General features: G+C 34.7%; 1 protein-coding gene across 2 annotated transcripts; it reads right to left on the reverse strand.

The window, feature by feature from the left end:
* Positions 1-852: 852 nt before the first annotated feature.
* Positions 853-21,356, reverse strand: LOC120119601 (nuclear pore complex protein NUP160-like). Of its 2 annotated transcripts, XM_039139413.1 has the most exons (26): positions 21,087-21,356; positions 20,610-20,983; positions 20,452-20,518; positions 19,542-19,702; positions 14,046-14,131; positions 13,742-13,846; positions 13,525-13,619; positions 12,688-12,808; positions 12,194-12,376; positions 11,903-12,095; positions 11,230-11,801; positions 8,831-8,993; positions 8,411-8,688; positions 8,102-8,289; positions 7,443-7,519; positions 7,007-7,347; positions 6,450-6,518; positions 6,029-6,347; positions 5,712-5,837; positions 3,796-3,904; positions 3,629-3,700; positions 3,393-3,516; positions 2,479-2,586; positions 1,867-2,007; positions 1,203-1,376; positions 853-1,131 (listed from the first exon to the last, which is right to left on the reverse strand). In XM_039139413.1, exons 1-26 carry the CDS (start codon positions 21,257-21,259, stop codon positions 1,090-1,092), a joined length of 4,461 nt encoding a protein of 1,486 aa, XP_038995344.1. In that variant the 5' UTR covers positions 21,260-21,356; the 3' UTR covers positions 853-1,089. The 2 variants fall into 2 exon arrangements, with proteins under 2 accessions (XP_038995344.1, XP_038995345.1); XM_039139414.1 differs by lacking the exons at positions 20,452-20,518; positions 20,610-20,983; positions 21,087-21,356 and having other exon boundaries at positions 13,742-13,842; positions 19,542-19,582.
* Between the last annotated feature and the right edge of the window lie 6,414 nt (positions 21,357-27,770).

Genomic DNA, 27,770 nt, shown 5'->3' on the forward strand with positions numbered 1-27,770 from the left:
TAAAAAGTTATAAAAAAATATTTTAAATATATTAATTATAAAAATTAAAGTAATTAAAACCAAAATTTAAAAGTTTTGGCGTTATAAATTAATTAAGACAGAGTAGTAAATAAATTTTCAATTACTGTAATAAAGACAGAAATAAATAAATTTTCAATTACTGTAATAAATGTGCTTGATCATTTTATCGTACATGAAAACTATAAGGAACTCTATAGGTGGTGGCATAATGGATCACCTGTAATTGTTTGAATGGTAATAAAATTCGATGTACTCTTTTTCTTCCTTCCACTATTTTTCGGATACTTGATAGTATTCTGAAAAACATGAAAGGGAATTTAATGAGACCTCTATTTCTTATAAAAAAATTAATATCGTAATAATCGTAATATTCAGAAGAATATGAATAAGATAAATATTTAGGGTAGAAAAATTATAGTTTGTATAAAAAGTACATTTTGAATAAAAAGAGAGATTCTTCTAGCTTTAGTTATCAAAGGAATAACAAACATATAAAAATTTATAAGTCGTCTCAATTTTCTTCTTTCCATTTTTGTGTTTCATTGTTCACAAGAATGATATTCACATGCCAAACTTGGGAAGGAGGACACCTTCTCTTTCTAAATCTTAACAAGGTTTAATAGACGATGTGGTCCTAAAAAATGCAATATTTCGAAATTTAATATTTTTTTAGTATAATATCTGAATTTGAGTTTATAACCTTATTGATAAAATATTTCCCAACCCTACAATAATAAAATTGGAATTGGAAAATGACTAGAATACAGTATATGAAAGGATACAACAAACAATAGAATACAGTATATTGAAAAATAACTAGAAACGCTAGGCCACTGTGATTACAATTGTTATACTGTTGAGATACAAGTTTCATATTGGATTTTCTTAAATAAAAGCTTGGTACTAGATTGTATTAGTCACTGCACTATAATTGTGAAAGGTAACAGCAAGACATGGGAAAACCTGGTGATTTCTCTTTACAAAGCGCTTATGTGGTATGCAATCAGAACCCTAACCAGACCAGAGTTTTTCAATGATTCAAGATGTTACCTTGTGATGAGATTTTCTTTAGCCTACTGAAGAAACAACATCATCTGAATCCACCTTTAGCTGAAAACATTTGGCCAAATGGTTAGGCAGTGAAAAGCCAAGAGCAAATATTAATTCTAAATGGAACATACCTGCTTTAGATGATTTAGTAGAGATTCATACAGTAGCCTTTTGAGCTTATCACATTGATCAACCATGTGACCTGACCTCATCAACTCCTCTAGTTGGCACCAAAGCCGCTCTACTGTGTTGTATGGGAACCATACTGCAGACGGTCGTTTGCGATTAATTATGTTTACCGGTCTCTGAAGAAATGTTTTACATTAACACTTATTAGCAAAGCCACCAGAATACGACTGCCACAAGGTACCATACAAATGAAGAACGTATATAGAGAACTACAAAAAGAACATAGAAAAATATTCAAGAATTCGATAAAACATCCAAGTAATTTCACTTTTCCTTTTGGGTTCCATGATGTTTATTGGTAAATTTCCACTGCGATACTAGAAGTCGGATAAGTGAAACCAATCAATGCGGCGACAATCAGATTCAAAAAACAATTCTGAGATTCATTTTTTAAGAGCTTCTTCCGCCATTTTTTTGATAGAAGAATAAAATGTTGGGTGTCAAATATTCAAGTAAAACATGGATTGAAATATCATGAATGTTTTCTGACATTAGGAGTCCTTATGTATGTATATATGTATGCATGCATGCATTCATTCATACACTCGTTATGGAAAACAGATGAATAACATTAAGCAAATATAGCAATCAAATTTTGTAACTTACCATCGATGCAAACACCTCTACATACTCAAGAAACAGATTTGTTGCTTCTGTATATCGACTATAATCGACATATAGTCGAAATAAGGATGCTGGACTAGGCTCTGGACCAGCCATTCCACCGGAGCTCTCCCTCTGATTTTCCTGCTCAAACCCAATAGAATGTGTTGCGAAATCCACACATGATTGTAAGCAGATCAGTTGCATTCATTCAAATAAAATTATCCTTGAGCCAACTGGTATAAATGGCTACTGATGTAAGAAAAAACTTTTGGGCAGCAAGATAGAGTTGATAAAAAGATGAGTGAAAATTCAAAAACTCATTTTTGGGGTTTTTTCTTTTCTTTCCCTTTTCCCTACTTAATCTTTTGTATTTGTCCCACCAGAATCACTTTACTAGCTTGATGGTTTTTTATGTGAAGCAATTATATATCAACTTACAGCCTTGTCCTTTTTCTCTCCTCTTCATACTTGCGTATTATTGTGCTATCTTAATAGCGCCATTCTAGACCATGCGTTTCGTTCTCATTTGAATCATAGTACCTCGAACCTTATAAATTTTTTTCCTTACAAAGAAAATAGATGAAAGATATATACTGTGGGTAGAAGTATTACCTTGAACATTTTAACTAGCCATAAAGGCAATTCAATATGTGGATCAGTACGAAGAAGTGTTTCAGAAACGACTACCGGCAATCTAGAATGAATATATTTGTACTTTTCCTGCAATGCACAGACATCCCAAGATGAGTCAGGTGGAAAAAGAGAATAAGAAAAGGAAAACAGAAAGGGTAACATGGAAAAACTTTTAAGGTTTCTTTCGTGTTCTTTTTTCTACCAATTTACATTACTTAGGGCTTTAAACCCAAGAAAGAAATGGAAACCAATTGACCCTTCACGTGTCAGAACAATTATGGCACAAAACACAAGTACATAAAACCCATATACATTAAACGTCGTTTCTGTGCTGTGTCAAAAATCGCTAGGACAAATGATACCCAATCTTAACAACTAGCATAAACACTTAAATAGGAGACTATATATATTAAACTGTTGTATGAGAAACCAGCTGCACTTCTAGCATCCTCTTTTCTCATGGTTACAACATAATGTCCGATGTTAGGTCCTTTATCTGAAAACCTTGATGCCGATTTTCCATTATTTGATAATATCTTCAATCAAAATTAATATGTTTTGCTTGTTTTCTATCATAATTTGCTTTCGATTTCTGGGGGAAAATCAAGAAGTGCATTGTTATAAGAAAACCAATTAATGAGTTTTAATAATTAAAAATTAAAACAGCACATTTTGAAAAATGCATGATTTTATTTTTATATAGATTAATCAGGTTAGATTGGGGTGTATTACTCGTTTCTTTTAGTTTTAAGTAATCATTAGTTTGTGGTTTTTCATTTTATTGCATTTGCCTTCTAGCATTATTTTGTTAAGGTGACAAAAAGCAAGTAGCAAAAGAAACAAGTACGATAAGAGAGATTTCAGAACTAGAGAAACAGGCAGAAGATACGAACAAGATAATGCTCAAGAGTTTCCCAATGACCATTCGCCTTAGCTTGTTCATTGGTGAGCTCCATATCAGGTGAACCGTGAACAACCAATTCATCCTTGGATGAAGTCAATAATAGACTGTGCGGTCTGAAATCAATCCAAAAAGTAAAGCTGTATTATGTAATGAAAAAATTGTTTCATTGGAAAATAAAAAAAGAAAAAGTGAAATAAATTAAGTGTGAGAGACGATTGATTTTACCTAGTCCAAGAAGAGTTAAATGTAATAGGGCAGCACTTTAATGCAATAGTAGAGAATATCTTTTCCAATTCCCTAAACAAAAAGGACTATTAAGTTCAATGGACATTCCAGAAACACATTATCAACAGGACATTTAATGAAGCAGCAGAAAGGGTAAATATTTCCACCTCTTCAATTCTGAATCCTTCCAGAATTTTAGAATAACACTGAAGGCCATGTCATATAAATTTGTTAGAACTAGAAGCTCAACCAGATCAGATGGGGCCTTTTCGATCCCTGGAAAGCAATTAAAAGTAATGAATCATCCAAAAATGAAGTGACAGTTAAAAGTGGACAATAAGAGCTCCCTTCAGCAAAACATTGACATGGAGCATCCTCTTTTCTTTCAAACAAAAACCATTTATTAAAATCATAAAACTAGTAAACCAGCTGTACACAAGAGCATACATAGTACTAAATTGCGGCCGCAATTTAGAAACATTGTTATTTTTAGGACACAAATCATGTCATAATGTCCGCAAAAACCGCAACCGCGACACAGCCTCAACCACGATCGCAAATTAGTACTATGAGCACATGCCTAAAATTGATATAATGAACTTCTCAAATTGCATAAGAATCTTACAAACAGTAATACTGATTTTATCTGTTAACATATTACCAGGTTCTCTACAAACCATACTAGGCTAAATCTACCAAGAATTACTTCTCTTCAAAAATGTATTTCCAAGCATGTAGAAAAGCAACAATTATACAGTGTACTCAGAATTATCCAAGCCAATTTAAATGCAGAGAAACTAGAAACTTCCAAGGTATAAGACTAAATTTCAAATACAACTTCAACTAATTCTAGCAGTGCTTGTCCATTTATTAAGAAAATAACAATCGCAGAAAGGTGTGTCAAGGGATATGTTATAATTGTGATGAATTGTGTGGGTTCCACGGCACCAATACAAGAGGATACTTTATCTGGAAATTGAATGCAAACCAAATCCACCCATTCATGTACAAGTTATAGAACTAGCTTGACAACAAGCTTCTTCTTCAAGAGGGAGTAATGTTGTGGACGCTTTTGGCATAGCTTAGCTTAAATAGAATATTAATTATATATGCATTCTTCTTTACAAAATCCCTAGAAATTAGTGACATTCCTATGAATTAAGAAACAAAAGATTCTTACTAACAGAATGACAGTTGGTTGATTGCATCAACATAACCATGAATTAATAAAAACTATGCATTACATTGACCCTAATCCTAAACAATCCTAGTTAATGCTAAAAATCTCATCATAATCTGTCTACGAAAGAAAGAGTACATTGATATTTATCGACCAACTATCAACCCTAATCCTAAACAATTATTCTAGTTGTTCCAACAAGAAAAAAAAACTTGTTACAAGATGTAAATAATATAATTAATAAAGTTGTATAGCTTTGTTTTATTCTTGGGCCACAAGCTAGTTCTTTATTTTGTTTCTTCTCTCGGGCTAGCATTATTGTGTATATATATGTTCTCCGGGTAAATAAAGAATTGATTTTTCCCATTATTTTCAGGTAACAAGGTGAGTGAGACTCATGTGCGGCCTCAGTCTTCTGGTCTTTTTGGATCATTTATTATCAATTTATAATACAGCTCACATTTATACAAGTGTTGAAAATGTTCTAATTTTGGTTAATCATTTAATTTTTTTTAAAAAAAAGCCTAATAATTGAAATCAATTTTAATGGGCACTAAAATAAATTTGGAGTGATTTGGCATTTTTAATATCACTGACAGCTTTAAATTACAGGTGAATTAATAATTATTACCTTCTTTTTAAATATCATTTTAATCAATATCATCCGATCTAAGTGGGCTTTTGGTTTGGATACTGATTAATCCTTTGGTAATAGGATTACCCCTAATTAGGTTACTGGTAATGTTAAATTCTCTTGTTTGGTTCAATTGGATGGACTGTAATCTTGCTTTTTTGCATCTACGTCTTGCTTATTCACAGAATTGTTTAAGAAATGACAATTAAGCATGAAAATCTTAAGAAATGAAGTAATCTGTGAAAAATAAAGGAGTTTAAGAAAAATACCAGAATATGTCCACTTTACGTTTGCCAGTGAAAGTAGATATTCTGCTGACGTTAGCACAATCTCATATTCAAGTTTCTCAATATCGATGCAAAATTGCTGCCTCTGAGCTGGTACATCATTAACAGCTGCAGTAGAAAAAGGGTGATCAAATTTGTTAGGTCACACAACTTTGAAACTGATTAGAGAACCGAATACATACATAGACATGATAAGAGCATCAAATAGGTCCATTTTTCCTATAATTATGCATCTTTTGACGACAACAAAATTGAGAACATCAAAGAATAATAAAGCTCTATGTCAGTGTAATAATTACACTGTTCTTTCACTGTCGTTTTAGCCTTTTTCCGTGGATAGTGATCATTCCGAAGAGGATATCCTTCAGGCTGAGGATCAATCCAAGCATAAGCAGGATGGACAAGATGTAAGGCATTGATAGCAGCAGAGAGTGCATTCAGCCTCTCCTGCAGTGTAATTGACATATGCTGCTGATCTTTCATAACTGCATCAGCTCGTAAGCGAGCAGAATATAGATATATGTAACTAGCTGCCTTGCGCCAATTATGCCTGTGAATTTCAAATGCATAAAGGAATTTGTATGGATTTGGCTTTGCCAAGATATCTGTACGTTCCGCCTACAAATTACAGCATTAAAGGATGCCTAAGAGATCAGTGTGCAAGAAAAATAAGTCAAGAACAGCATCCAGTAAAGTTCAAATCTCCTAAGTATTCCATACCTTCCATGCAAGTTCACGCTCAACCTTGTCTGCTAAACCAGTCAAGGGCAATTGACCATTGCAGAGAATCTGCTATGAGAAAAGTAGAACAAATTCCCAGTAAGTGTCAATTTATTATCCACAGACACAATATAAATAGCCAAATAAATAATACAACAAACACTGCAAGAATAAGTATGGTAAATGAAGATGACAGCATGCGATGCAGAGGAAGCAACATGGTAAAATAAAGAAAAACAGCAAGAATGAAAGTTGCAATTCCAAACAAAAATTTATATCCACAACAGTGACTGTCATGATTCATGAATCTCTTCCTTATTCTCTAATCTGATTCAACACCTTTATTTTCAAACAAAACGAAATGTCAAATCTTGCTTTACTAATTTTGAATGATTTTTGTTCTTAGGATGTCGTCAATGGCATTGAAGCTACTCATCAAGCACTGTGATTTACTTGAGCTGGTAATTAGCCACATACAATACTTGACAAAATATGCATGACACTGAACTGGGGGTAAAGTATCTAGAACAACCAAAAGGTAAGACATGTAAGATAACCTTTATTGCTCCACATTCATAGAGAACAATAATAAAGCGCCTTAAGCAGATGTACTTGCTCTCTTCATCTGGATTTGAAATTATTGCACAGTATGCATCATTCAGAAGGTTAAGATCTAACGTAAACTTGAAAACATTTGCCCAAAGACGTCCTTTGATGATAGTGGTGGATTCATTAGATGAATCTCTCTCAAAGCCATCACCTCTAAGGTCAAGTTCATCAACTTGCTCCAATGCGGCAAGAGCAAATTGGCAAGCACCGTCGCTAATGTTATATTGCTCAAATAACTGCATTACCCATTGATAGTAATGAAGCTTCCATGCAGCAGATACGTGACCATCTGGACAAGAAAATTAAACTCATCTGTTTGCTCAAGAAATTAAATTGTCCTGCTTTTTTTTCTAGAAAACAACAATATTCTTCAGATGAACTTACTAAACCCAAGATATGGCAACCCTGCTTCATCAGATAAACTCTGCAAGGCCTGTGAAGCTCCTTCTCCTGATGCAGCTCTGCGTAGAACAAAGCAGTTCCAACTCGGTTGAGACATAAATAAAAGAACTGAATGATAGTGTACATGTAAAAGCCAGTAAAAGACCGGTTGGACGACTCAAAACAAATCCAAACAGGCTCTAAATTCTGTTTCTATTTGCTAATTATAATTATTCATTAATAGAATTTATTTTGTAGATAAGAAATATTTGTATTGCACTGCATTACTTTCATAGGAAATATTAACTTCAATTATAATAGCAATTAATTCAAAATGATGAAAGGTAACCCTTTGATAATGGTGCGATAACTATATCAATTGCTATATTGATAAAAAATTTCAATTCTAAGAATATTAAATTACTTACAAATTAATGTTATAGAATTTCAACTATATATACATTTATATTTTAGAAACATTTTGCATCTATTTATCTTTATATATATACCTACATATATTTACGCATTTTACAAGCATACTTCAAAAAAGTCTAGGAGGTTAAAATATTATACAAGGGAATAAAGAGGGAAGTAGGTTCGAATTCAAACAGATGAAGCAGCCAAAAAACTATGGACTAGGATGTAACTAAATTACTAATTACCTGAAGAAACAGCAAACAGCTTCACCGACTTTCCTCCCTTTCAGGATTCCATGCAACCCTCGCTGTGTTTGAGCAACAAGACAGCATCCAAGGAGATGTTGAAGTAAGCACCAATCACCACTAGTATCTTGAACGCTTCTGAAATTCCTTTCCCTTCTTGCATTGGCCTCAACAATAGCAAGTAGGTACTTTGACAGGATTAAAATTTGACCCACAAAAAACAAGGCAGGACATGAATTTCAGATCAACTCTTGGAGGCTATTTATTTTTAATGCTAAAAGTAGCAATTGCAAGAAATTAATAACAAACCTCAACAGCATCATATTGGCCATTCCTAAGAAGGACAATTGCTATTTCAGTTGAGCGCCTCAAGAAGGAAGAAGACACTTCCCTAGCATTTCCCCAAACTATCCAACTGGTGAACTTTTGCACTGAAGTAATTATGTCATTTGGATTAAGGAGGCATCCCAAAGAAGGATGTCTCTCATATCCAGAAGAACTTTGATTATTTAGTAGAAGTAAAGAAGCTATTGTGAAATCACATTTTCCGAGTTTCTCCCTCCATGATCTTTTATTGATTTTATTATCTGAAACATTGACAAGAACAAGAACCAATTAAATCAACTAGCAAGTAATAACAAATTCCTCTCTCAATACCACAATATGCTGTTTAATGGTGATGGTTTCCGATTACCTAAATAAGCTCAGCAGCAAACATAAGAAACTTACCAATCTGTAGCAGTGAAAGCTGGGAACTGAAATCTTCATTTGCAGGTGATTCTGATGGTGTTGTGCAAAAATACAGAATGATAAGCCACTCAGAAATAATCTCTTCAATCATTGGAATCAAGTCAACTTGTATTCTAGTTATGTCATCATGAACCATGTTAATCTGCATTAAAAAAGAACTTTTACATATCTAGAACTTAAATAAAACTCATCTCCTCTGTAAAGAGCCAACAAGATAAATGTACGTGCAAAACCAAGAATTAACGTACAAAGACAAGAATTAACATAGCTCGGTAAGAGTTCTACATTCTGGGCAAGTTATAAATGATGCTTTTTACTTGGGAAAGGGAAAGACTGTCAAAACAAACAAAACCAAACAAACACCTCAATTTATTATGAATATAACATAAGCCAAGATTAGTATACCACAGTGATATTTTGACATAAGAATATTTATATAGGTCTATTTCTCCAAAAGTTGGACTATCTAGTGGTAAGTTCCTCTTAAAGGTGTCCAAACAATCAAGTGTATACATTGTTAACATAAAGATAGATAATCTACTAACTGTTAAGGAAGGAGAAAATTAAACACAAAAATGATCTATCCCAATAAATACTATTCTCAAATTACACAACTGCAAGAGCTTACCATCCTCTCAAAAGTGCGACCAAGTCTAAACTAAGCATCTACAAACTCCTTTGTTAATAAAATTTATTTATCACCAGTAAAACCCACCAAAAGTGGGTACCACGAAATGGCTTCACCTATTACTAATGTTTCTTTTTTCCTACCTGAATGACACATTATGACGCATTTGAGGTAAAATAGAGAAAGATTACAATATAGGTATTTCAACTGAGGAGCATCATTGAATTGGAAAAGAGCATATTATCTGAATTTCATAATTATAACAATATTGTTTCTTTTAACAATTTTTTGCATTTTTTAATTGGTTCAACCGGTTTGAGGACAAAGCAGTTCTGTGATAAATACCTGGCAGGACAGGCCACTGGTTCCAGGATTAACCAGCTGACCAGCCAGTACGGTCTTATTTTTTCAGCACTGGTTATAGGTTCAACAATTATAGCTAGTTGATGCAGGTTGGAGAAAAAAGTTCTTTTTAAGCATGCAAAGGAGATAATTTTAGAACTAGATCTGCTTTATATTTTTTCTTTAAAAAACAGCCTAATAAATTGCAATCTTTTAGGAGGATCTTTATTTCTTTAAAAACAATCCATTGAACTCTAATAGTCTGACAAACACAAATATAGCTTCCAAGGCTTTCTCTTAGATCATAAGAGATAATAATAGTGCTCAAACTCAGATGTGGCTGCAGGGTGTGGGGTATGTATATGCATTAAAGCATCTGATTTGGTAATTGTCTAACATCTTAAACACACGGATATGCTTAGCAAGGATCCTGGAGTAGGATAAGGTGCATGGACTTATATATTTCATAAAATAGCTTTATGGAATATATATTAAGATTTGATCCAACATTAGCGATCATTAAAATTTAATAAAGATGTATAAAATAGCTTTTCCTTTCAAACCAATATAGAAAAAAAATGGTTATGTTTTCTTTTCAACAGAGAGGCTATAAAACTAAATATGTTAAAGGCTTCTCTATCTATTACATTTTAATACACTCATCATGACTATTAATATGTAAAGAGCAAAGAACCCACACATAAGTTGTGACAGTTATACTAGTTAATGATGATTAAAGTTGTATTAGATAGTGACAGAAGGAAAAGAAATGGAAGGAGACAGACTGTTTTGAGTATAGCCGGTCCCTTTCTGCATCACCTTTCTCATTCCGCAATCTCCACCCCCTGCAACATCTTTTCACTGCTGAAACCTACTCTCACTCTTCCCAGCAACACCTCATCCCACTAATCTTTCTAATACTCTCCCCCCTGTTTTTCGTATGTCTTCCCACTATTATCTTCTCTTTCTTTTTGATTTTGCGATATCAAACATCTCTTCTCACTCTTTTAAGATTTCAGCATATAGGCTACCAATGCAAGTGTGATTTGGTAAAATCCTAATGAGAATAATATAAAATAACCTTTGCTGCCAAGATGTTAGCTTTATCTACTATATCAGGCACAGATCCTATATCATGCCCATGTCCAGGATCACGTCATTTGGCACGATTCCAAGCAACATAGGTCAACATAAACTTTAACATGAACATATATAATCATGTCACTCACAGAATTCCTTTAATACCAGACTTTCTGCTTCAAAAGAAGGATAATATGGTAAAAGCCCATTTTGCAATAAAACTACTACCAAGTCAGACCCAAACATAGAAAAAGCATGGACATGTATCCAATTTATTTTCTTTCATAACAAATTGATAGAAAATCAAATATAAGACGGAATAACTCACCTGTGCACCAATGCTCATCAGATAGCTTACAAAAAGAAGGATGTCGAATGCAGACTCAAACATCGCCTTTGCAATCTGGCAGGAAGCATGAACCAAGATGGATTTGTTGAGACAACATAATGTCTCAGCACCCAAATTCTGATAAATTTTTTTAGGGACAATAAATTGTAGATAGCTCTCTATGACATCCAATGTTTTTTTCCACGAGGCAGCTTTTTTGCAAAGATCATGAAGAGATAATAGCATGTCAACAGAAAATTTTCTTAGATTTATATGATCTATCTGTTCCCTCTCCAAAGCAACATCAGATCCAAGAGAAGATAAATAGCTTGCTCTAGTTGATGGAGCATATCCAGTTCCTAACATCTTCACCAAGAGAGGAATGATCTCTTCGGGTGATATACTCGGTCTGCCAACATAAGATTCATAAAAGACAAAAGAAGCTGATTTTCCCAACTGTTGGCTGATGTTTATGACACATCTGAGCACTTCAAAAAGAATCACGCGATCAGAATTGTCATCAAATAAATCCAAGCCAAAGCTACCAAGATTAGCAAGATCTTCTGACAACCCTAGCAGAATACAAAAGCAAGAGAGTATACATTCAAACAGTTAAAATTAAACCAAGTATAATTTAATTGTAGTTAATGAATAGCAAGAATCTCCAGCATACCGTCAATAAGCAGCTCAGTACTTTCCAAACTACGGAAGAAAGACACTGAATGTTTTCTGATAAGACCAACAGCACCTGAGGTGGACTGTATAATCAAAGCACATGGAGCATTCTTTTTACACCAGTACTGAAAATATCGACAACATAATTTTTTCCATCCTTGAAATATTGATATAGGACTTTCAACCATACTCTGACCAAAAAAAATGTCAAAAGTTAGAATCGAACAAGTTCTCCAGAGAACATAAACTTTGCCAGAGGAACAACTCAAACAATGAAGCAAAGAAAAACCTCATGTTCAACAACTGAAAGAATCTCCTTTTTGAGTTCATCCACAGTTAATGACTGAAATTCATTATCAGTCCAGTGCTTGCTATAATCTAAAAATGTTGAACGTAGAACAATATTATGGTAAATCCCAGGATGCAGAAGCCTGCGAAAGAAAATAGAAGATACAAATGGCACAATATGATCCTGCAAAATTTGGAAAGGAATTTATAAGCAACGCACCTCTGAAAAACATCTCATTCCATACAAACACAAGAAAATAAAAATGAAAACAAACCAAGCACACCAAAGAACCGAAAGGAGAAGCTGAATAAATGCACAGATGATTTACTTCTATTTTCAATATAGAAGGGGATAAAGTAAGAAATTATGTGCTAGATTCTGAAGTTGTGGACAAATTTTGAATGAGACAGATACAATGCACTCAGCAGTCGATAGAACATAAATATGAAAAACAAATCTATAAAAGCTTAAGAAAGTAAAATAGATGAGAGAACCTTTCCAGATGAAAAAATTGAACTGGTTATTGATATAAGATCATCTGAAGTGTGTTCCGAACTTTGTAACAGTTGGTCTGCAATAAATTCTTCATGTAAAGCATAACAGTGTGCCTCTTCCCTAGCAGAAATGTTTTGGAAAAAAATTAGAACTAACCAAATTATTAAGCAAAAACACTAAAGCACCAATATATGTTTGTTTTATACTTGTCAATTTATAACCCAAACTCGAAAAACCAACGCAATTAGCCCAAACCAGATACAACCAGATATGAACATAAAAAGTAACATCCCAACCCTGCCAAAGCCAAAAAACAACTAGAAATGACCCAACCCCAAAAATGACCCATAACTGAAATGACCCAAACAAGTAACCCGAAATGGCCTAAATCCACAATGACCTGACCCGAAAAACCCAACCGGTAAACTCAAATGATCAGAGATTGACTCGAACTAGAAATAACATGAACCCAAAATAACCTGAAAATTTTAATATCCAAATTGATCCGACTCAAAATCCACACGGTCCATCCAATTAACATGTCTAGTTTGTTTGTATGTGGTTTAGCCCTATCTGTGACGCTTAACTACCTATGCTAAATGTACTATACACAGAGACACAGACCACCAAGCAAGACAGATTATGATGTTTAATCAAAGAATGAAAGAATGCATGGAACACATAAAACACAACCATATCACAGAAAACAGTATGATTCACAGATTAAAGCCACACTATGCCTAGCCATGAGTACTGCAAAATATGCAGCACAATAAATTATGTTAAAAACATGTGTCAGTAAATAGCTTCCATTGGTTAGGCAAGTCAAATCTCACAAGGTATTACTGTTGAAGGGGTGGTGGGATGCCAATCCATTATCCTTTAATATCCAGATCTTGTCTGACGTAAGTTTGACATCAATGCATGCCCCCTGCCAAAATTGGATCAGTAAGATATCCAAAAAAATTATCAAGTCAATTTTAAACGAATGCCAACCAAAAAAACATAACAGAGGGAAATAAGGAGCACTGAATGGGCAAACCAGTTTGTTACCTCATCCAAAGGAATTTTTTTGACTGAAGAATCAACAGACAAGTTGATCCTCTCCCCCGTAGAACAGCAGAGACTATAAACATAAATCATCTCCATGCCAACTTCCTTAAATGTAAACCAAGAAATCAATCAACATTGAAACAAAGAGCAAAACAAGTTACTGGAACCCTTGTTTTATGTGACAGTATTAACAATATGAAATTAGAAACTTAGGATCCAGTTTTTTTCACAAAAATGACTCCTGGAAAATGTTTTCTACATTGAAAATGTTATATTACACGATAATCAATTCAGAAATACATACCACAGTACTCTTATACAAGATGGCAAAAGGAACAATGTTTGAATCATTATTAGAGTCACCCAACCATAACCTTGTGGGTATAGTTCCTGCAATTACAAGAAACAAGAAAAATGGAAACAAACTTACGAGAAAGTGCTCATAAACATTACAGAAAGTTTGCAGGTAATTTTGGGGCAGCAAGAACATCATTTAGAAGTGGATGTTGGAGAGATTGTGTTTCAGAACAACCTTTGTTATTCCTTCAGATAGAAGCATTTTTTTTAATTACAAGTATCCCCAAAAGCTCCAATTTAATGTAAAAGAGTAAGCAAACAACAGACCCAAAACAGAACTCCAATCTATATATAAACTCCATCATTAGAATTTAGAAAATGACCTGAAAACGCACGAGTAAAAAAGATTAGCAGGTTGGAAAGCTGCTTCTTTATCGTTGGCTGGAAGATTGGTGTTGATAAAATCGGTATTGTCCTCCTTACCTATTTTTTACCTCTCTATTTTCAAAATTCCGTTTAAGCTCAATCAGAAAATTAACTCAGTATTGGCAAGATTTCTTTGGGGTGAAGAATCTGACAAGAAGAGGGTTCATTGGGTGAATTGGAGTACGGGTTGTCAACCATTGGAAGAAGGAGGCTTAGGAGTATTGGACTTGAGTATGATTAATAGAGTTTTGCTAGGGAAATGGGTTTGGAAGTATGCAAATGACAAAGACTCTCAATGGAAAAAACTGATTGGTGTTTTCATAATGTCAGTATGGAGTCTCTGTCTATAGGCAAGGGGTTGACATGTTCAGCGACTACGAATGGAACTATGCTAAGGACAAGGCTCTATTCCAGAAGATGGTGGAAAAAGAATGCGTCTTCGAATTCCTTGTCGGCCTTAACAAGGAATTGGATGAAGTCAAAGGGCGCATTCTTGGTCGTGAACCACTACCAAGCACAAGAGAAGTCTTCTCCGAAGTCAGACGAGAGGAGAGCCGGCGGACAGTCATGCTTGGAGGCCACTCACCAAATCCCACCGAGTCTTCTGCCTTGTTCTCGGGTCAGCCACCACGTCGCAACGATCGTCGGAACGACAGAGATCGGCCAATCTGCGAGCACTGCAACAAGCCGGGACACACTAAAGCCAAGTGTTGGAAGCTACACGGGAAGCCAGCCGAGAATATTTCAGCCAATCGGAATTCTCGTAATGCAAAGGGATTCCATGCCTCATCTGAAGATGCTTCTGAAGAGCCAAAACCTGCCTCAGAACCGTCTGCCTTCAGCAAAGAACAGCTAGAGCAATTGTATCAACTAATGAGTTCTCATTCCATATCCAACACTACTAACCCATCATCTTATATTGCCTCTTCATCATTAGCCCAAAAAGGTACATATCCTACAGCTTTCATAGCCGGTTCTAAATCAAACCCTTGGATCATATATTCAGGGGCAACAGATCACATGACATGTAGTTCCTCCATATTCTCATCTTATTTTCCTTTACCTGGTAATCTGAAAGTAAAAATTGCTGATGGTTCTCTAACCTCTATAGCTGGAAAAGGCTCTATCATTATTTCTCCATCTCTCACATTACTAAATGTCCTACATGTCCCAAAGCTCTCTTGCAATCTCATCTCTGTTAATCATATTATTCATGATTGCAAATGCATTGCTACAATAACATTTGCTGGATTTGAATTTCAGGACCCTTGTTCGAGGAAGATGATTGGCAATGCTAAGGAGGTTGATGGACTCTATCACTTGGTCACGGAAAATCCTTCAGATAAACAAGTTCAGAAACCAAGATGCTTTACAACGTTGTCTTGTGAGAATGAAATAATGTTGTGGCATTATAGGTTAGGTCATCCTAGTTTTAATTACTTGAAATATTTGTTTCCAAATCTTTTCAAAAAAAAAGGCGGTTTTTCTTTTCAGTGTGAAGTTTGTGAATTGGCAAAACATCATAGATCTGTTTATCCATCTTTAAAGTATATGCCATCAAAACCTTTTTCTCTTGTGCATAGTGATATTTGGGGCCCTTCACGAGTAAAAAAGCCTCAGGATCTAGATGGTTCATCACATTCATTGATGATCACACTAGAGTCACGTGGATTTATTTACTAAAAGAAAAATCCGAGGCAGCAAGTGTTTTAAAAAAATTTCACTCACTGATCAATACTCAGTTTCAAGCAAATATTCAAGTTCTTAGAACCGATAATGGTCGAGAATATTTTAATGCAATCTTAGGTGATTTTTTGAAACAAAAAGGAATTATTCATCACAGTTCTTGCGTTGATACTCCCCAACAAAATGGAGTTGCTAAAAGAAAAAATAGGCATTTAGTAGAGGTGGCTAGGGCTTTATTGTTTGCTATGAATGTTCCTAATCGTTTTTGGAATGAAACACTCTTAACAGCGTCTTATTTGATAAATCGAATGCCTACAAGAGTTCTTAATTATATCACTCCTTTGCAAGCTCTAAAGAATATGTTTCCTGAAAATAGATCTTTCACTGATTTAACACGTAAAATTTTTGGTTGCATTGCTTTCGTTCATACACACGGCCAAAATAGAGGAAAACTTGATCCCCGAGCACATAAATGCATATTTCTAGGTTTTTCACCAACACAAAAAGGGTATAAATGCTTTGATCCTAAATCTAGGAAGTATTATGTGAATATGGATGTCACGTTTTTTGAAAAACAACCTTTTTTTGACAAAAACTCTCTTTCGGGGGATAATGATTCTGAAATGAGTTTTTGGGAACAAACATCCTTGCCAAAAACAGTTGTAAATAGCTCAGTGGAACCAAGGTAGAAACCAACTTGGAACCACCTACTGAACTTCGTGTTTATTCTAGAAGGATGACTCGACCAAGTAATGTTCCACCGGCCCCCAAGGTATGCCAACCATCGGACTCGACTATGGTCCAAGGTACGACTTCTCTTTCTTCTCCAAATTTAGAGCCTTCTACAGAATTCTTTGAACCCATAGCCTTGCGCAAAGGTGTCAGATCATGTACCACAAAACATCCAATATCCAATTTCGTGTCTTATCATAAACTCTCTCCAGATTTCAAAGCTTTTTCCACCAGGATCATGGATGATGAACTACCTAAGTCGATACATGAAGCTCTAGAGGTTCCGAGATGGAGAGAGGCAGTTTTTAAGGAGTTAAAGGCCCTGAAGAAGAATGACACGTGGGATCTAACTCCTTTACCTGAGGGGAAACGATCTGTAGGCATCAAGTGGGTGTTCACCATCAAATACCATGCAGATGGTCGAGAGATACAAAGCAAGACTCGTAGCACGAGGCTTCACTCAGACATACGGCCTTGACTACGAGGAAAACTTCGCTCATGTGGCCAAATTAAACATCGTACGTGTCCTACTCTCACTAGTCGCCAATCTGGATTGGACTCTCAGACAGTTTGATGTGAAGAATGTGTTCTTAAACGATGAGCTAGAGGAAGAGGTGTTTATGGAAGTTCCTCCAGGCTTTGATGAATTGAAGAAGGATGGCAGGGTCTGCAAGCTAAAGAAATCCATTTATGGATTGAAACAATCTCCGAGAGCCTGGTTCGAGAGATTCACGAGAGTTGTGAAACAACATGGTTACACTCAGGCCCAGTTCGATCATACTATGTTCTACAAACACAATAATGGTAAAATTGCTATTTTAATTGTGTATGTAGATGACATTGTTATGACAGGAGATGACACAGTAGAGTTGGAGTCGCTGAAGAACTTCTTATCCAACCAGTTTGAAGTCAATGATCTAGGACAACTCAAATATTTTCTTGGAATGGAGGTGGCTAGATCCTCAAAAGGTATAATTATCTCGCAAAGGAAATATGTCCTCGATATCTTGAAAGAGACCGGATTACTCGGATGTAAACCAGTGGCGACTCTTATTGATCCGAATCAAAAACTCCAAAAAGAAGATGGTGCTGAGCCTGTGGACAAGAATAGGAATCAGAAACTGGTGGGGAAACTGATTTATTTGGCTCATACGAGACCAGATAGTGCATTTGTTGTGAGCTTGGTTAGTCAGTTTATGCATTGTCCCTCAGAAAAACACTCCAAGGCTGTTTACGGGATTCTTCATTACTTGAAAGGGAGTCCGGGTAAAGGAATCATGTTTTCGAAGAATGGAAGTCGAAGAGTGGAGATCTTCACTGATGCTGATTGGGGCGGAAGTTCTACAGACAGAAGATCTACCACCGGTTATTGCTCCTTTGTTTGGGGCAACTTAGATACTTGGAGGAGCAAGAAGCAACCAGATGTCTCTAGAAGCAGTGCGGAGGCCGAGTTCAGAGCAATGGCGCAAGGAGTATGTGAGCTGTTATGGCTTAGGAGAATCTTGGAGGAGCTAAAGGTTGAAGGAGATAAACCGATGAAGTTGTATTGCGACAACAAATCGGCAATCAGTATTGCTCAGAATCCTGTACAACATGACAGGACCAAACATGTCGAAATAGATCGACATTTCATCAAGGAGAGGCTGGAAAATGGTGATATATGTATACTTTTTGTTCCATCATCAGAGCAGCTCGCCGATGTTCTCACCAAGGGACTGTTTACTACGATGTTCGAAGGATTTCTGTCCAAGCTGGGAATGATCAATATCTATTCTCCAGCTTGGGGGGGTGTCGAGATTATCTATATTAAATATTAGGATTGTTAACTAGATATTTTATTCTGTTAGTTATTAGATAGGATCAGTTTTAATTAGATAGAATCAGTTTTTATTCTGTTAGTTATTAGATAGGATCAGTTTTAATTAGATAGAATCAGTTTTATTCTGTTGCTAATTTTATGCATCTTTTTATGTAAAGTTGTTACATTGTAAACTCTATTTAAGTCAGCCATATTCGACAGAAATAAAAACGATTTATTCGGAACAAGTTTTTCCGACTTTAAATTATACATAAAGAAATTTCTTAAATAGTGCTATTTACATCTATGTCTTACATACACACAACTCTTGTCACTGACATGTAGCTAGCAAGCAAGTACAACGATCAAGAAGGTTTAACTAGGCATTGCCAACAACAAATTCAATCAATAAGAACCTGAAAGAGGCAACAAAATTCTATTGCACATACTCTCACTTGTGGACATAAAAAGAAAATAAATGCTAAACTCCTTCATCAAAGGTCATTTCACATGATACTAAATAAATCTATTTTTGAGATATGTAAAAATCGAATATAGCGTGTTCAACAATCAGAAGATGATCCCTCTGAGGAAACTACACTGATTCTCTGCAATCACTAGATGAAAACTACAATGAGATTAAGAGATCAAGAGAAATACTCCAGTTGCTCCCTCTCTCAGGAAAGGGTTCCATTAAACATTATGTTTTCATTCAAAGGTAAGAAAAGCCAGTCTTGCCTCAACGAGGAGAACCTATTTTTTAAGAAGCTATAAAACTTGAACATTTGGAGAAGGGACATAATAGAAGCTAAGACAGTTAAAGAAGCCTAGAAGCAAGGTATAGTCAAGTAGTAGGATCACCTTCAATTGATGTTGGCACAGCCATCGCATGACTTAAAATTCTGTTTCGAGATAAAAGATCCCATGCTCGTAGAATCCCATCATGGTGAAGCACGAATGCAACTCTTTTCCCAACAATCTCTTTTATTATTAAATCCTGGACAGCCCCAACAACCCTCCCCCTGCATGGCATATGAAGAAAACTGACCTATATTAGAAGAGAAAACAATAATAGCACCACAGATAAAATTAAATCAAGCATAAAATTCAGAACACAAGTTTAACCTTTTCCGTTAATGCTGTAATACGGGTTAGGTGGTCTCAAATCCATTCAAACATCCACACTCGCATGAATCTAACCAAGAACCCAGGACTTGGGGTATAGAAGTAAACAGTACATAAACAAATTAATTTTCAAAATTTAGATCAGCATTAAGTAGGTAAACCCCTAGATCTATTTGTCCTGTCCAAACATATTTTTAAGCTTCTCCATTAACATGTAAACAAACACTAAATATGCCAATTAATGCTATTTTTATGTTAGAAAAAGTGAAGGAAAATGAACAAGAAACCAAGATGGAATCATGGAAACAGTATTTTTAAAGGAAAAACAGGAATCCTTTTCCTATAGTTAGTGTAATAGTTTATCCTCAAGTTTCCTTCACACTCAAACAAGATTGGAAAACACTTCCACCCATATACTATACTTCCAACTATTTCACATATAATACATTTCAATGTCATCCACATTGTCCCCATGATTCAAATACAGCCTTAAAGCAGATTCTGATGAATTGAAAATTTTCCAAATATAGATCAGTAAAACAGACAACTTCACTGAACATGCATTCCCCAAATAAGTGTATCATTTGTAGTACAATGTACATGTTTGTGTGTATGTACATATTGCTTGAGATAGAAAAAAAGATACCTTGACATGAAACCCCAAAAGCGACCCAGATTAACCCCTGAATCATCACGCAGTTCAGACACAAAACCTAAAATGGGAAAGTTGAGAGTCAGAAAGTTTTATACAATAAACAACCATGGCATAACAAAATTGGACCAAGATGTAAAAGGACTAGATACCAGGAGCAGTTTGGTGAAGCGAGCCAAGTTGGAAGCAAGTAACAGATCCATCATTTCTCCCAAACAAAAGACATCCAGGGTTTGCAGCCATACAAGTAATTGACTCATTACAATTAGAATAAGCACGCGCATCAAGCTCTATAAGTTCGTCCCTGGAGCAAAAGGAAGTCAGGTCCTTGGAAAGTTTAATGAAGTAAGCAATCCCCGAGACTGTGACAGTATAAAGCAAGTAGTGCGATTTGGTTGGATGGGGGCTAACAAGAGCGAAAAGCGAGAGTGGGTGAGCGAAACTAAGGCGGAGCCCAGGGTTGTGAGGGAATTCCTGCGAGAGATTGAAGATTTCCAGAACTTTTGGTTGACCAGTATGGATTCGGCTGATGGTTGCGAACAAGAGAGGAATAAGAATTTATTAATAAATAAATAAAAAAACAATGCTTGTGTTGATGAACTAATGTATAGAAAAAAAAACAGACATACCAAATGAGATGAAAAGGAGCATCTCCGTCGATGTAAGTGGCGTAGGCGGAATCCACCGTGGGGGGAGCGAAAGCGCCGTCGTCAAGGCGGTTAATGGATGAAGGAATTGTGAGGTCAATCCATTTAATGGAGTCGCTGCCAATGACAGGAACCTCCATCCCCGCCACCATCATTATGAAATTTCAATGTCTTCTAATTTCAGTCAAAACCTTGTTGTGTTGTGCTGCTGCCTGAAATCAATGTCCACACTGCTCTGTGTAAGCGAGGGTTTTAGTTTCAACTTTCAAATTTTAAATCAAGTCCCCAGTCCCCCACTCCAACTTTCCTAAAATAAAAGCTTTAACCTAAAATTAAGTATTCAAATTATAGGTTAGGTTATTTTTAAGTGTTTACATAACTTTTAAGTATTTATTTTTGATATTATACTTTTAAGTGTTTAATCTATTACGATGGGTATTAATTGATATACATTAAACTTATAAAATTTTAAAAATAATATTTAAATTATAAAGTTAAAATTATATTTTTTAAAATCTCAAAATTTTATAAAATTATAAAACAACTTTAAAATCTCTAAAATTCTTAATTTCAATTCTTTATATCAATGTTGGCCTCTATAATATCATCGATCGAATCGGCCTAATGTCATTGACCAAAATCCTATATATTGAAATTCTTTCTTTTCTAATCTCAATTTGATTGAGAAATTTATTCGTCGACGTTCATACACGAAGATGTGATTTCATACATAGAAATTTGGGTGCCCTCTAACTAGAGCTGGGTATATGGGCTAAGGCCCACGGGCTACCCGTATAACCCGAGGCTCGTGATGGCTTCGGGCCTCAAAATATAAAGCTCGTTTAAATTGTGGGTTTATTAGCCCGGACCGTTAAATCCGTGGGTTTAATGGGTATACTCGCGGACTCCGCGGGTAACTCGCTTAATTTAATTATTTTTTTCAATTTATTTTATGTTTTACGGAAGACAATTCACGTTTTATGTGCATTTTAGCCATAGCTTAATTCACGTTTTATGTGCACTGAAGTCTGAAGCTCAATTCACGTTTTAATTTGATGATATACAATTTTAAAATATGAAGCCCAAATGCCAATAGCCCCACTCACATTTCGAAACCCTACGAGTAAATGTTCCCAATTCACACTGAAGCAAGTAACTAAAGCAAGCCCCCAAATTCAATTCACACTCTCAGTCTCTCACGAACCAGTAGCGCAACATCGTCGATTCGAACCAGCTTTCTTTAACTTACATTCATGTCTTGATCTTTTGCATTATTGGAAGGAGAATCAACTTAAATTTCCAGATCTTGCATTGATGGCATGTGACATTATGAGCATTCAAATTACAATTGTTGCATCAGAATCGGCATTTAGCATTGGCTCTCGTGTTCTCAACAAATACTGAAGTTGTCTCATTCCGGAAAATGGCGAATCTTTAATATGTACCAAAAATTGGTTGTTAGGATTTGAGGTTGAAGGTAATATTACAATTCTTAATGTTTGTTATAATTTGAGGTTGAAGGTAAATATTATAATTCTTAATGTTTAGTAAAATTGTTTCTTTATAAATTTACTTTTGATTTAAAAATTTAAACTATTTAATATATTATGATTTTTCTTATATTGTAGATGAAGTGGACAAGTCTCTGATGATTGGAAAAATGGAAGATTCAACTACATCCAATGATTCAAAGAACACTGAATATTATTGATGTTTATTTTATTTAGACTTATTAAGACTTATTAGTGTTACAATGTTATTTATTTTAGACTTATAGAGAATTAACGGTGTTATGGTGTTATTTATTTTAGACTTATTGAGACTTATTGATAAGATGCACATTAGTCATATATTCTTTGATATTTTCCTCATATTTGAATGATTAAAATTGCTTAAATCATGGATTTTGATTATATTTCGTATTTTGTGGGTTAGGTTGAAGATTTGGGTTAAACAAGTTCAAAATCCAATGAATAGCATGATCTTCACGAAATCCCTAAATTAAGGAGGAAAAATCGGAATTCAAGAAGTTTGCAAGACCAGAAGAGGTTTTTTCATAAGGTGTGGGCACGGCTTATTCATCATGAGCTATCGCATAAGAAGTCTTCTGTTAAGGCATGAGCACGCCTTACCAGTCCATACAACCCTAAATTAGGGTTATGAATTTATAAGGTAAAAGGAGTTTAATGACGGCTGAAAGACTCTATTGAATTATTCTTATCTTTAAATAAGGATGAGGGTATTTAAAAATCCCTATTTTGGTGAGATTCACTTTTAATAAACTTTCTTATCTAGAAGAGGGCAATCCTTATAAAAGGGGAGTTAGAGTTTTCATAGTTATTAAGTTAGAACATTATTTTTTATTGTATTTAAAACATTTAAAATTGTTGTTATTTAACGGGTCGCGGGTAAACCCGTTAGCCCGCGAGTTAAATGGTACGGACAACAGGCCTTAGAATTCAAGACCGTTTATGATTGCGGGCTTTTTAAACCACTCCGTTTAAGCCCGCACCGTTAAAACACGCGGACTAAACGGGCGAGTAGCCCGTATACCCAGCTCTACCTCTAACTGCTGAACTGAACAGGGAGAAGGGGTGAAATTAGCAATAGCGCTCCAGGGAGAGGGCTTGGGGAGAATAGGCATGTACGGGGTTGGTGTTAGGAAATTAGGGTATTTGGTTTTTCTTAATGTTCTTTAAAATAATACTTCTATTTTTTTAAAAAATATAAGTATAATATATATTAGATAATATTTTTTAATAGATATTACATTGTAGACGTCTAAAATTTAAAGTTAAAAATGTTAGACATTTATTTTAAATAAAAAAAATTAAACACTTAACATTGACTTAAGATGTAATTTGAACACTTAATGTTACATTAAGCTAAAATGAAAACATTAACATGCCACAATCTTACGACAAAGGCATATTAACAGTTGGATTTGGCGAGGGATCATCTCAACCATTGAAAATAAATAGGATAAACTACACAAATCATCACTCAACCTTTTTTTTCTTAATTTTATTTTTGGTCACTCATGTAACATCCTCCATGCCGGGTTAGTGATTAATTTGTAAAGTTTCAGCATTTGGTGATTTAAGTAGAATGATGGAAGAGTTCAATGACTTATTTGAGTTATTTTGTGTAGGATTGAATTATAAAGAAGGAAGATTAGAAGGACAAAATGGTCTTTTTATAGTAATATAATTATTGGGGTTAGTATTATATTAACCACGTGGAAGTATAGGAAATTAAAAACAAGCTTCCAGAGTCATCTTCTTCTTTCTTCTTCTTCATACGTGAGACCCAAGCTAAGGTAAGATTCTCTTGTTAGTGAATTTCTTGATGAATTTATGGTTGATTCATGACCATTAGGCAATAGTTAAGCTTAAAGGAAGTTTAAATTGTTTTAAAACCTCAAGATGAGAAGTATATGAAGAATTAAAGAAAGGAAGTAGAAAAGTGAAATCTTAGATTATAGTTCATAATAAGAATTGGAAGTGAGATTTGACTTGTCATCATGTTAATTAAGGGATATGAAGTGTTAGAATTGGAATTAGAACACCTTGAAAATTTAGTGTGATTCTTGAATGCCATGTAAATGATGGAATTTTGGGTTTAAAGAAGTGATTATGGAATAGAAATGAGTTTAAATATGTGTATGGAAGTTAGGAATATTAAAGGAAGTAAAATATGAAGGTTTAAGCTGAAATGAAGTGAATTTCGAGCTCAAAATAGGATTTATGGGCTAAGGGAATCGATACCCATTCAAGGGGAATCGATACCCCCTCAAACGAATATGAATTTCCAGAACGCTAGAGGGGAATCGATACCCCCAGGGGGGAACCGATTCCCCCATAATAAAAAAAAAGAAAAGAAAGAAGAGAGACTAAACTATCAATCCCTTAAATTGGTAGGCTATTAGAGGTTAATTTCAAGACTTAGGCATCTGATAATCATCTTGAAAATTTTTCTTATGTAGATATTGAGCCTAATCGAGTTCCAGAACCATCGACAAGTAGGATCAATCGAGGGAAAGACAAAGAAATCTAGGTGAGTGCATATGCATAGCATGAATATGTATTTTATTCAGTTCTAGACTTGTGATAAGTCTAGATTCAATATTTTGATACATGATCGTAGTTCATATGATGATATAGAACATGAATCCATACCATATGCATTATGGGACATGAATATGAAAGAAAAAGTTATATGAGTTATATGATAAAGGTATGGAAATAATATGTCTACGTGATATAAATTAGATAAATTGTGAAAGCCCATGTTATGCAAATGATAACTATAGATATAGTTGGCATGCCAAGGGTAGAGGGTCTATGTGGTCCTTCGGGACATATATGTATTCTTTGGAACATGTGTGAGGTCTGGTGAGACACCTACTTGATCCTTGGTATATGTATATGATTCTTAAGGAATGATTTGTGGTCCTTCGGGACATATATGCATTCTTTGGAACATGTGTGAGGTCTGGTGAGACACATGCTTGATCCTTGGCATATGTATATGATTCTTAAGGAATGATATGTGGTCCTTATGGACATTATTATATGGCACTACGGTGCAATTCTACGCGGCACTCCGGTGCAATTCTAAGTGGCACTTAGGTGCAATTATACGAGTTGTGGTGACAGCATAGTGCACAACCTCACAATACTCACATACCTTAGGTTCTCTGCATGGTACCATGGGCTAATGAACTTACTAAGGCGAACTTATGAATTTGAATTTGATAAGTATATGTGTAAGAAACATGGTTTTGGTTATTGCATTGTTTACATACATCTTATTACTGCAACCCATCTCATTTTGGCAATTACTTTATATTTATTGATATTATTATTATATTACCTCACTAAGTCGATGACTTAGCGTGTGAGCGTTTCACACGTAGGATCCGATAAAGTAGACGATCGAGGTTAAGCAGCTGGAAAACATTACTCATGCAACTATCAGATCAGAAGCAACTTAATCAGTAGGTCATTTTGTTATGAAAATGGATGTTGGCATGTAATTAAAGAGTTAAGTTGTGTATGCTCTGAATATTTTGGTAAACTTATATTACCATATGTATATTATTGTATTTTTCGTAATATAAGTTCAAGTATTTTACTATTATTTGTAATGAGTTGTGTTTTAAAAGTCAATGTAATATCTCTGACTCGTATCCGGGTTGGGATACGGGTTGGGGGTGTTACAACTCATGTTTAAAAACTTTCAATTTAATAATTAAACTTTATATATTAGAATTTTTTATTCACCTCCTCTGTTAATTTATTAAAATAGTGATGGCATGGCATTTTAAATTAATTTTTCCTTTTGTTTGACCTTTCAACTTTCTAATTTCACATATTTTGACTTGTTTAATTTATTTTCTTCTTCTTCTTCTTCACTCTGCTAGTTTATTTCTTCGTCCTGTTTGTATTCTTGCATCATTTTCCCTGCAGTAAGCGAACAGGTGGCTTCCATGCGTGAGAGTACAACACCGTCATATAGAACTCTAGAGCTATATTTTGTCGCTGACACTCAACTATACTAACATGAGTAATAGAGTTTGTCGTTGTAAAAGTTGTGCTTAATTTTCTATTTCCGTTGGTTGTTGCAGGATCTTATAACCTAAAACGAGGCATATGGCAACTCAAAAGCAGCCTTAGTAGTTGTGGTATGATAAGAGTACATAGTGTTGTAAATTTCTGAAAATGAATTACAAATTAGTTAATATATATGTGATGCTTAGGCTTTTTAAACGAACATGGGAAGATGGGTTTGGTTCGTCAATATGTTATACAACATGACAAACAAACTATCGAATATGTTAACAATTGAGTAAGAAAATTGTGAATATAAATACAACTTCAATGATCCCTAATTGTCTATAGGAGGCAAGTACTTTCGTTGGAAAATAAATGGTTGTAAGCTACTTTGAGATATGGTGAATTTTGAGATTATTTTCTCTAAGACTCATTCGTCTATCATGGTAGCTTCTGCTTTCATTTTGAGGCCCTTAATTAATTCCGAGAAAAAATATTTGCCACTGTTAATCAACTGGTTCAGCAAAAACAAACCCATCAACTTCTTTTTAATTGCTTGTTAAGTACTAGTTTAACAGCATATCGCCAGAGCTAATTGTGATTCTACTTTGGTGCTGAAAATTGATAAGACAAAGAGAATGGTGTTGCCACACCTAATCAACTATATATGTTTATTGTCCGTTGATAAAAGAAACGTAGTCGTTTGCACGAATCAAACGACCTCAGTGATTAAATGATGGTTGTTATCTTTGAAGGTTATAAGTTCAAGCACGTAGTTTGAAGGGGGTATTTAAACGTTAACTGTCAAATGATTGAGAGTATTTTGAATAGATATTACCTTATAATCACCTCAGACTAACAAAAAAATGTAATTAGTTGTTTCTTTAATTTATTTTTATCATATTTGGTATCTTATTTATTTGTCAATTGTTTCGAGTTCGTGGCCTTAGTGATTAAGGGAATATGATCTTCCTTGAAGTTATGAATTCGTACAATTACATTTATCGGATGTATGTACATTGTTAATACCTAAATAAAATTATAAATACATTATACCTTATGACCATCTTATACTATTAAAAAATTGAATTTTGATAATTATTGAAAAAAA

Source organism: Hibiscus syriacus, unplaced genomic scaffold, assembly GCF_006381635.1.
Source record: "Hibiscus syriacus cultivar Baekdansim isolate YM2019G1 unplaced genomic scaffold, ASM638163v2 tig00110332_pilon, whole genome shotgun sequence".
Taxonomy (NCBI): domain Eukaryota; kingdom Viridiplantae; phylum Streptophyta; class Magnoliopsida; order Malvales; family Malvaceae; genus Hibiscus; species Hibiscus syriacus.

What these genes read in the sequence shown, in the direction of transcription:
- LOC120119601 (XM_039139413.1), bottom strand. Translation starts at nt 21,259, where the DNA reads ATGATGGTGGCGGGGATGGAGGTTCCTGTCATTGGCAGCGACTCCATT. An exon ending in AAGGATTCAGAATTGAAGAG is followed by an intron (nt 3,701 to 3,795) that starts GTGGAAATATTT and finishes CTTTTTGTTTAG; the next exon opens with GGAATTGGAAAAGATATTCT. An exon ending in TTTAACTCTTCTTGGACTAG is followed by an intron (nt 3,517 to 3,628) that starts GTAAAATCAATC and finishes GATTGATTTCAG; the next exon opens with ACCGCACAGTCTATTATTGA.